The sequence below is a fragment of the Mesoplodon densirostris genome, chromosome 11 (genome assembly GCF_025265405.1).
Source record: "Mesoplodon densirostris isolate mMesDen1 chromosome 11, mMesDen1 primary haplotype, whole genome shotgun sequence".
In the NCBI taxonomy this organism is placed as follows: Eukaryota; Metazoa; Chordata; class Mammalia; order Artiodactyla; family Ziphiidae; genus Mesoplodon; species Mesoplodon densirostris.
In genome coordinates, this window is record NC_082671.1 from 78,318,869 (window position 1) to 78,330,369 (window position 11,501).

Here is an 11,501-nt window from a genome sequence, read left to right on the forward strand (position 1 = left end):
TGTGAAGTAGTAAAAAAAATTGTGAAGTGCTTAAATGTCCATCAGTGAAAGAATATTTAAATGAACTATGGAATATGATCCAGCTATTAACAAAGAAAGAAGGCATAGAATATCTCCAAGACATATTACTAAGTGGAAAATACAGTTGCAGTACACCTCATATAGTATGACCCACTTTATGAATGTCTTAATCTGTTTGAGCTGCTGTAACCGAATGCACAGACTGGATGGTTTGGCTTAAAAACAAGAGAAATTTACTTCTCAAGTTCTGGAGCCTGGGAAGCCCAAGTTCTAGGTGTCAGCAGATTCTATGTCTGGTAAGGGCTCATTTCGTGCTTCATAGCAGGCTGCCTTCTCACTGTGTTCTCACATGGCAGAAGGAGTAAGGGAGTTCACTGGGATGAACGTCTTTTTTTTTTTTTTTTTTTTTTTTTTTTGTGGTATGCGGGCCTCTCACTGTTGTGGCCTCTGCCGTTGCGGAGCACAGGCTCTGGACGCGCAGGCTCAGCGGCCATGGCTCACGGGCCCAGCCACTCCGCGGCATGTGGGATCTTCCCAGACCGGGGCACGAACCCGTGTCCCCTGCATTGGCAGGCGGACTCTCAACCACTGCGCCACCAGGGAAGCCCAAGATGAACGTCTTTTATAAGGGGCACTAGTCTCATTCATGAGGGCTTCATCCTCATGACCTAATCACCTCCTACAATCCACACCTCCAAATACCATCACACTGGGGATTAGGTTTCAACATACAAATCTGTGGGGGGCACAGCATTCAGTCTATAGCAATGAAATCAAAACCCCCAAACTGTAAATTTGTACATGTACATATATGTATTTCTGTAAAGAAAAAGACCCAGAAAGATCCCCAGCTGTTAACAGTGACTATTTCTAAGGAGGATGGAAGAAGTGGAGAGAGCAGAGATGAAGGGAAGTTCAAGGTATTTCAAGTTCTGTGAGACTGAGAACACATAAGCGGAGAGGGTGGAGAGGAGGAGGAAGAGAAAGTGGGGAGCAAGGACAGAATATTGAGAGGCAAAGGTAAACTCAAATCATCCTTGGAGGCAAAACAGCAGAGTAAACACGATTCAGTCAAAGTAGCAGGTTCAGAAGGCCGGGCTTCCTTACAGTGCTGTTAACCCATGGCAAAGAGAGCACCGTTGGGCTTCCCTGGTGGTGCAGTGGTTGAGAGTCCGCCTGCCGATGCAGGGGACGTGGGTTCGTGCCCCGGTCCGGGAAGATCCCACATGCCGCGGAGCGGCTGGGCCCGTGAGCCATGGCCGCTGAGCCTGCACGTCCGGAGCCTGTGCTCCATAACGGCAGAGGCCACAACAGTGAGAGGCCCGCGTACCGCAAAACAATAAAAAAAAAGAGAGCACCGTCAACCACAGATGCTGCTTTATAAGAAAGAAGGAACACTTTTTGTTCTTCTAGTTTCCTGTGGAGATTATGTGGATCTGGGGAGATATTTGGTTATTACTATTTTGCTTCATTTCCTTTGCAGAAAGTTATGTGAATGAAGAAAAAAAAAGATTCAAAGCTAAACCAGATGGGGAAAAAATCCGAAGGATTTATAGACTAGACTCTACTAAGGTTGCACATATTTTACTTTTAACTTTCTATGGAGGCAAGAGATTGAGGCAATAGGCAAATTGAGGAAAGTTTGGAGGTGTGTGCTCGAGGTTGTTTTCTGTTTTTGTTTTTGTCATCCCTTTAGAAAATGGATCGAACATTCTAAACTGAGAGAAATAAACTTTAAAATCGTGGAATTCAACCCTACGGTACTCAAAGGAAAGATCAGACCAGACTCCGCGAGGCCTGAGCTGCTCCAGCCTGTGAGTAGGGATCACACATGTCGGGGATGGTTCTCGGTGAGACCTTGTTCAGTATGGAGCATCAGCCACTGGGATGCACACAGAATGTTTTAGAAGCCTAACAGTTTTAGATGTCCACCAAACTCTGCTTATTTATAATTCAAAAGCCACCTACTGCAGAAAGGATGTAAAATGGTTTACATAAACTATAATGAAGCTATGAAAGAAGAAACGAAGCGTAAGAAAATGCAGGATGCATTTATGCGCGTAAATATGCCTGTGGGGCAGGGGAGGGCCCGAATTGTGAGGCCTAGAAAAAGTATTCCCAGCCCAGAGGCAGTTGTGTGTACCGTGCCGGGACCTTACACTTAGCTCAGAGTATCCCAGCAGCTGAGGAAAAATGGTAGCAAGATAGATTATATACTTCAGAGTATTGACATACTTTCAGGAGACACCAACTTTCTTCCTGGCATTGGGAATCTTAAGGTGTTGTACTGCAGGAGCTCTTACAAAAGGGACCCTCTTCTGCATAAAGAGTGGTGTTTTTGATGGCAGGTGTACAGAAAATGCAGCCACCTTCTACATGTGATTATTATTTAAATCCATCCTTGAAAATTAACTAAATTCGAAGCCCTCTGATGATAAGATCTTTTCCCAATTCCAGATATTTATTATCAAGCGTGCTAGCTGAGGTGGCACTTTGCATTATATGGTATTGTAGCTATTAAAACGTTAAGACCCCCATCCTCATCCCATGCTTCTCTGGCTTTTTTCTGGTTCAAGGAGCTAGGAGGGTGAACCTGTGTGTGTGATGTGATGACGTGTGAGATGAGCTCCACATGCACACGCACATGTGCATGTATGTATGTGTGCATGTGGGTGTGTGCGCATGCACACGTGAGGTTATGTATGTGTGCCTGTGTGTGTGCACACACATGTGCTGCATGTGTGTGTGCACGTGTGTTTAAGGCTGTTTTAGTTGACAGTAGTCAAATTATTGAGTGTAGAGGAAGGCAGGCAGTTTGTGGCCAGAAAGATTGACAGCCTCTGTGACGCCCGCTGCATCAGTTCACAGAGATGAAAGCGGTGACAGTCTCAGCAGTGGGGGGTTTGGATCTAGAAGAACTGCTGACCAGCGCTGGTTTCAGTCCCAGGGCCCAGGTAGACTGGGCACCAGGAAGCTCAGGTGAGGCCTCTTTGCAGCCTCTGTTTTATTCTGCTCCAGGTCTGGAGCTGAGCAGAGGCCATGGTCAAAGCTGACCCCCCCGAGCACCCCTATTAATCACTGGGCCTCCTGTGTCTTCCCCACCATCACTGCTTTTGTTGTTTTAACAGCTGAACTTTGTTCGATTTTATCTCCCTCTGCTTATCCATCAACACGAGAAAGTCATCTATTTGGATGATGACGTAATCGTACAAGGTATGCTCACCGATGCCAAGAACACTCGGAAACAGAGCAGCTGATAAGTAGAATGACTGTCTCTCTTCATTTCTGAAATATCTAGCGGCTCAGTGATTTTGATTGCTTATTAAATTTGGGAGTAGAGTGTTGTTGTTAATCAGGGAATACTTTGAAAACAGGGGTTGATACTTTCTGGGACAATCCAGTTGACTTTCTGAGAGCCACTCTCTGATTGTCAAAGTCTGTAATAAGTAGCTTGTAAAAGTCTGTAATAGGTGGCCTTTCCTTTTTCTGCACGCCTAAAATGTAGGGGGATAAAACCTCACTGATAACATTCTTAGAAGCGAGCTAAGTTTTAGTGTTAAATGTCACCTTCTCTCTCTTCCGCCTGCAAAATAAGACGAGCATTGGCGTGGTACGTACACAGCAACAGAAATAAAGAAATCGGGCCAGTGTTGATCTGAGCTTATTATCAAGTGGCTTTTTTAATTGATATGACCTGTTCTTATCAAGAAAATTGCCAAGCCACTTGAAACCATGGATCACATACTTTTCCCCCACAGCAAAATCAGGGATTGTTTAAGCTCGAAGCCTCTATCTAGCCCTAGAATGAGTGCTATACTATTGTAACTCCTGGTGTTTGTGAATCCAGGGGACATCCAAGAGCTGTACGACACCACCTTGGCCCTGGGCCACGCGGCAGCTTTCTCAGATGACTGCGATTTGCCCTCCTCCCAGGACATACACAGACTTGTGGGGCTGCAGGTGGGCACATGTCTTGGGAATCCGCCCTTTGCCCCTTCTCCTCCCTGCACTTCAGAACGAGTGTCATCCTTACCTTGGAGAAGATTGGGGGACTGCTGGGCGGCAAACAGCCGGGGGCCCGGGCTTCCCATTCACATCCCAGATCTGCTCCCACCGACTCCGGGGCAAGTTACTCACCCCTGCAAGTCCCGCTTTCCTTACCTGAAACATGGCAACAATAACATCTATTTGGTTGTGGTTTTGTGAGTTGTGATGAAATAACATGATGTCAAAGTGTCCAGTCAATGCTCCAGAAAGGATGGTTGTTATCTAAGTCACTGGCAACCACATTCTATGGCAGAGATGGTGTTTTCTGTAAAAGAGACTCACTGAACCTTTGGTTCTGTTTTCAGAGTTTTGACCATTATTCCCCGCCCCACTCCTTTCAGTAGAGGAAAATACTGATTTTGTTTCAAGGTAAAGAGCTCCTTACCCTGGTAGAAATGAAGACAGTCGAACCCAGATGTAACACCGAAACCAAAAGAATGGCTTTACAATACAAGATGCTCTTACGAATCGAATGCTGTTCTTCAAAAAAAGTTCCAGGAAATAATTTTATATGTGTGACATTTAAGCTGTGACACACTTTAAGGCCTAGGCCCTGGGGCCAGACCTGCCTGTCAAAATCTTGGCTCCATCACTTAGTAGCTTTGTGACCTTGGGCAAGTTACTTAATCAGTGGTTTTCTCCCTCATTTCTTAAATAGAGGTAATAATAGTATCAATACTTTTCTGGTAGGGTCATTGGGAGAGTTAAATTAGTTAATACGTGTAAAGCTATCGTATGCAACTAATGAGGTAATATGCGTGAAGTTCCTAGAACAGTGCCTGCACATAGAAAAGTGCTCAAATAGTTCCATTACATCCATGTTGTCTTTGAGCATCCCATGAGGTGGGTGAAATAGTGTGTCCTTCCTCATTTTACATTCACTCAAAACTAGCTGTTGAGTGCTTGCTATGTGTCTCACACTGTTTTAGGTGCTAGTAACACAGCAAATAAAACTAAAATTCCACCTTTGGGTAGCTTACATTCTAGTGGGAAGAGGTGGTCAGCAAGCAAGTAAAATATTGAACAGAGGATCAGGGTGGAGGTGGGGTTGGATTTTAAGTTGGGTGATCAGGGAAGGCTCCACTGAGATGTTGTCGCTGAGCCTACACCTGAAAGAACTGAGGCAACTATCTTAATAGATATTTAGGGGAAAAACAGTTCAGAAGAGGTAACAGCAAATGCAAAGGTCCTGAGGCAGGGGTGTGTTTGGTGTATTAAAGGAACAAGGAGGTCAGTGTGGCAGAGGGGTCAAGGGGGAGAATAATGGAAGTTGAACAGGTATTGGGGGCGGGGTACATGGTGGAGGGCATGGCAGGAATTTTAGGGAGTCTGGGTTTTACTCTGAATGAGAGGGGAAGCCACTGGAGGGGCTTTGAGCAGATGAGTAACACTGAGACAGTGGGATTGAAAAGGGTGGAAGCAGGACCCAGGTTGGGAGGAGCTGGCAGAAATACAGTGAGTGGTAATTATGGTTTGGACCAGGAAGGTAGTAGAGACAGTAAGAAGTGGTTGGCTTCTGGGGACTTTCCTGGTGGTCCCATGGTTAGGACTCCACGCTCTCACTGTTGAGGGCCCAGGTTTGATCCCTTGTCGGGGAACTAAGATCCCGCAAACCACGTGGCGCGGTCAAAAAGCAAAATAAGTGGTTGGCTTCTGAATATATTTTGGAAGATGGGACCGACAGGATTTGCTGAGATCCGGATGAAAAGTGCATGAGGAGGAGGAGTCTAGGATGACCTAATGACCTTAGGTGTCTGTCTACCTGGAAGGATGGAGTGGACACTGAAGTAGGGCAGGTTGTAGGAAAGCAGGTTTGGGATGGGATTGGGATCAGTTTGGGGATGTAAGGAGAGCTGCCTTACTAAGCACCCACAAGGACAAATAGAGTTGGCAGATGTAGTAGAACTGGAAATCCAGAGGAGAGGTCCGGGCTGTCTACACGGAGAGATTTAGAGCCATGAGACAAGATGAGGCTGTCTAGGGAGTTGATGCTGCAGAAAGGAGCAGATGCTGGACATGAGACTAGGGGCACTCAGTTTTTAGAGGTTGGGGAAACAAGAGAAAACTGGGAAAGGACTCCAGGAAGTGGCCAGTGACACAGGAGGAAGCCCAGGTGCTGCATGATGGTCTCAAGAAAGTGGTTATTTTCCAGAAACAAAAGATTCCTTGGTCAAAAGCACACATGTCCTCTTCCTTTATAGAACACGTATATGGGCTATCTGGACTACCGGAAGAAGACGATAAAAGACCTTGGCATCAGCCCCAGCACTTGCTCTTTCAATCCTGGTGTGATTGTTGCCAACATGACGGAATGGAAGCACCAGCGTATCACCAAACAGTTGGAGAAATGGATGCAAAAAAATGTAGAGTATGTGTGGCCCTCTACCATTTTTTCCATGCTTGGGAGTAAAATTATTCCATTAATTTTTTATGCATAGCTCAGGAGTTAGAAATATTTCAGACATCTGAGGTCAGATTTTCTTACAGAGGCACTGTTGAGAAAAAAGGGAGCAGTGGATGAAAAATCCGTCCTCAAACGATATGTCATAGGAGGTGAGATCCTGTGCAATCCCTTATTATACAAACATTTTCTAATAAATTGTTTAGTAATGTGATTTTTAAATCTTCTCCCAGAACTCTAGTGAACCTTTTTGACTGCAAATCATTTATCTTAGTCGAGTTTCTCCTTCTTACATAGATTTATTATTATTACTATTATTATTATTATTATTTTTTGCGGTACGCGGGCCTCTCACTGTTGTGGCCTCTCCCGCTGTGGAGCACAGGCTCTGGACATGCAGGCTCAGCGGCCATGGCTCACGGGTCCAGCCGCTCCGCGGCATGTGGGATCTTCCCGGACTGGGGCACGAACCCGCGTCCCCTGCATTGGCAGGCGGACTCTCAACCACTGCGCCACCAGGGAAGCCCCACATAGATTTATTTTTAAGAATTATTTTATAAAGTCAACTTTTTAAAAATGACACTTAACAACATTTAGTGACACAGCCTTAAAATTTATAATCCATGCATTGACAGAATTCCAAAAACTAATTTAGAAATTCACAATACCAATTGGAAATTTTAACATACTTCTCTCAGTAAATGATAATGACTAAAAATTAGAAAGCTTATAGAAGAGTTGAACAAGACAATTTACAAGCTTCATCTGTATACATATTGATAATTTAAGACATTTTAATTATCAAAGAACTCATATAAACTACCTTTTAATTATAAATTAATTAAATGCAATATCATTAGCAAAAGAAGTATGATGGGGAAAACATTATAGGCCATGTTTGAAATTCATAGACAGAAGATAGAATTCCAGAAGGGCAGGTTCAGGAAGATATTTCAACATTTTAAGGAAGGGAGAGAACAGGTATTATACCTGTATGGGTTAGGGGGTAAGCCTACAACCAAAGGCCCTGTGAGTCTGGTTCCTGGAGACATCAGAGCAGTTGATCCTTGTACTGATCCCACTGTACTGAGTTCAGGAACATACCTGGACTAAACTCATGTTGGCCTGTAGTGGTTGAGGGAGATGACTGAATGTACTGTATTGAATTGCTCTTGGTAATAATATTATATATTATATAACAATAAGTTTGATGATCTCAGGCACATAGTCCAACTAGCTTATGCCCAGACTTCCTCTGGCCTGTTAAGATTGAGAATGTTGGGTTTCCTGAACAGTGATATTACCCTCATTCACTTAGACGTTATAATCCATAACTGCAGGATCTTAGGGTGTGGAAATTTGCCCTTCCATCTGTCCTGGAAAATGTGCTGTGTATCCTGACTTCGCTAACTTCCTTAAGGATCCTGTAGAAAAATGAATCCAGCTTGATTTCCTAAAGCAATGTCTGTGTTTGGTCTTTCGTCCGTTTAAGCCCCCAATGAAATTTATTAAGTCCTGTTGGTAAAGTCAACTTTTTAAAGAGTGAATTTTTTATATCAACTTTAGAATTCTTTTTAAATTTATTTTTGACTGTGTTGGGTCTTAGTTGCTGTGCGTAGGCTTTTTCTCTAGTTGCGTCGAGTGGGGGCTACTCTTCGTTGCGGTGTGCGGGCTTCTTATTGTGGTGGCTTCTCTTGTTGTGGAGCATGGGCTCTAGGTGCGCGGGCTTCAGTAGTTGTGGTGCGTGGGCTCAGTAGTTGTGGCTCGCGGGCTCTAGAGTGCAGGCTCAATAGTTGTGGCGCACGGGCTTAGTTGCTCCGCGGCATGTGGAATCTTCTGGGAACAGGGCTCGAACCCATGTCCCCTGCATTGGCAGGCGGATTCTTAACCACTGCGCCACCAGGGAAGTCCTAGATCAACTTTAAAATATGCATAATACATTGACTGACTTAAAGCTAGAAAAAAGTAAAGTAAAATAAAGATTGAATTTTTAAATCATTTTTCATCATTGAAGTTTTAAGAGGGAAAATAAAAATAACACAACTACTGTTATCATGGCATTGTATATCCTGTCCATCTTTTTTATCTGGATATTTTTATATTATCATAACCTTGAATTTGTGAGTAAAGTCATTCTAAATAATGTAGGATCAGAATTTGGGATCTTCGAAGTTTGCCATAAAAAGGCCTGAGAAGTAAAATGGCAAAATATTAACACTTTGTGAATCAAGGTAAAGTATATGGGAGTTCATGGTATTCGTCTTACAATTTTGGGTAGGTTTAACAATTTTCAGAATAAAAAGTTGGAGAAAAATGAAAGACCATAGACTTATTATATAGTGAGGAACTGTCTTACACCTTTTAAAATGATTAGATTCGGGCTTCCCTGGTGGCGCAGTGGTTGAGAGTCCGCCTGCTGATGCAGGGGACGCAGGTTCGTGCCCCGGTCCGGGAAGATCCCACATGCCGCGGAGCAACTAAGCCCGTGAGCCATGGCCGCTGAGCCTGCGCGTCCGGAGCCTGTTGCTCCACAACGGGAGAGGCCACAACAGCGAGAGGCCCGCGTACCGCAAAAAAAAAAAAAAAAAAAAAAAAAAGATTAGATTCTACTTCATCTGAGTCTGTGGGACTCCAGGACAAATGTTGCTTTTCTATTGTTTCTTAGGGAAAATCTGTACAGCAGCTCCCTGGGAGGAGGGGTGGCTACCTCCCCAATGCTGATTGTGTTTCACGGGAAATACTCCACCATCAACCCCCTGTGGCACATAAGGCACCTGGGTAAGTATTTCAGAAGAACACCAATGTGCATTTTATAGACCCAATGAGCACCAACGTGAGGAGCGTGTGCTATTGCACCAGCTTCCTCAATTCAAATCCTCCAGGTGACCTTGGAGGTAACCTTGGACATGTTACTTAAGCCTCAGATTCTGAAAATGCAGGTGATAAAAATGACCTGAGAGGTGTGTTTCTAGGAATTCAGGAAAAGCAATTAGACTCATGCTTAGTATATAGTATGTGCTTGCTAAACATGAACTATTGTTACGATGGAACTTGCACTGTCAGGACTTTTTCACATGCCTTTATTGCTCTCTTGCAGTAGCCCATAGTGGACAAAACCAAATGAATTACCATAATAGTTTATGATGAATTTAGATAGCCGGCAATTTCTCTTTTAAAAAGAAGTTGTTTAACGACTGTGCACTATGTGAGTCCCTCAAGTCTTTTATTCACTCTTCACTACAGGAGTACAGGCTCTGGGGTATGGACTGGAATCCCAACTCTGCTATTTTCTATGACCTTGGGCAAGTTACTCAAGCTCTCTGTGCCATAGTTTCTTCACTTATAAAAGGAAGCTAATAGAACCTTATGTTTTTACAAGGAACAAATTACCTAATATGTGTAAACCGCTTAGGACAGAGCCTGGCACAGAAGACATTCACATTCATTCAAACATATGGCTACAACCCATTAGCCAAAACCACTGGGCCAGATCTGTTTAGAAATATAGAAAGGTTTTAAATTTTTAAAAGGTAATGTTGTGCATGCACTTATATTATGCAGTACCCTGAGAGGGTTATAGATTTTGCTGCCAAAGAAGTTATTAAAAATCTTTTTGTTTTCAGACATTTGGGGATTGATTATTTTAGAACTGGAGACAATGGATTGTGGACTTATATTTACCAGGTGCCCATACACTGCCAAGCCCTGGGCTAGGCTCCAGGGATAGACGTGAACATTACTTCTCTCAGAACAATCCTGCAAGGTGATATGTCCCCTACTCTCCCTTGTAAAAGGAAGGACAGACAAAACTGTGGAAGTTGGGTTACTGTCTCCTCTCTTCTGCCTCACCAGAATCTCCCCATTTTTCTGAGCATCCGTATGCACAGAAGAGTGACACGGGGACATTAAGGACACTAATATTCTGTCTGATTCGCTTTATAATAATGTTGGGTTCACTGTTAGGTCAAACATCAACATCTCCATGTGCTGAGTGTGTAGAAAATCTCATCAAAGTGGAATATCTATTAAAATGTTGTGTAGGAACAGCTATGCGGAGCTTAGATCCATAGGGTTAGAGCAGTTTATGATCTTGGAACAGAGACTCAGAATTACATTTTATGAACCATCTAACTTATTGACAAGTAAGAAGGAGCAGAATCTTCCCAAGGGAGAGAAGTCATTTTTCCTTGTAGAACAGAGCCTACATCTCTGCTGAACGTTTTAGAATCAGGGATGGTCTGCAAAGTAAAGCTACACAGAAATCATTTGAAAAATGATTCCGTTTTAGAGTTTGTTGAAAGCAGAAAGCAGTGTAACACTAATGGGTATTAAGTTTGGGTCTAAACAGGTAGGCTTAAGATTTTTAAAATTTATGAAGTTCATTTAGCTAAAAGCAAAACTGCAAGCCCCTACAGAGTCCTTCGGTCGTGGGGCTGTGAGACAATGTCCTACTTCCTGGAGACTTCCCACGTGAAGGCTCTGCCCCCCAGATGAGCATTTCCTTGTATAGATTCTTTGGAAGTTGATAATTATTCCAATTATGCTACTACAGCCCAAACACCTAGCTCCTCTTCTGAAACTCCCTGCACAACTATGTTTATGAAAGAAAGGTTTGGAGGGGGGTGTTTCCCTCTTACATCATATGTTAAACGAGAATAATAATATTCTAGCTATTCATCCTCTCTTGACTCAATGGACTTTCAGTTGTTTTTTAAAAAACACCACATTCTCTTTCCTAGAAAGAAAATGTAACATGATAGGGATATTTAAAAAATTTATATTCACAAGATCTTAATGTACTTCTGGAAGAGATATTCTAAAAATATTCTGATCAATAGCAATATCAAGGTAAATGTGTAGTCTCTAAGCGATTACTTATGAGGAGAGTAATATTCAAATGGAGGCAGCTGTTTGTTAAAAAGGAGATCTCATTCTCAGTCATATTTTATAGGGTAAACACAAGACTGTTTAAAAGAAAATGCTGCCATATTAAGGACGGAAAATGCAGAGAAACAAGAACTATAAACTCTGG

At 43.1% G+C, this 11,501-nt stretch overlaps 1 protein-coding gene across 7 annotated transcripts in view; it reads left to right on the forward strand.

The window, feature by feature from the left end:
* The window catches only part of GLT8D2 (glycosyltransferase 8 domain containing 2), a 51,891-nt gene that overhangs the window by 35,379 nt on the left and 5,011 nt on the right, over positions 1 to 11,501 (forward strand). For 4 of the 7 annotated variants that reach the window (XM_060111960.1, XM_060111965.1, XM_060111962.1 and 1 more), the window contains 5 exons: positions 1,718 to 1,835; positions 3,150 to 3,234; positions 3,869 to 3,981; positions 6,270 to 6,436; positions 9,135 to 9,247. In XM_060111960.1, the coding sequence (XP_059967943.1) occupies positions 1,718 to 1,835; positions 3,150 to 3,234; positions 3,869 to 3,981; positions 6,270 to 6,436; positions 9,135 to 9,247 (596 nt within the window). Of the gene's footprint in view, positions 1 to 1,717; positions 1,836 to 3,149; positions 3,235 to 3,868; positions 3,982 to 6,269; positions 6,437 to 9,134; positions 9,248 to 10,092; positions 10,233 to 11,501 lie in introns of all 7 variants that reach the window. The other 3 variants (XM_060111963.1, XM_060111967.1, XM_060111966.1) reach the window with 3 other exon arrangements.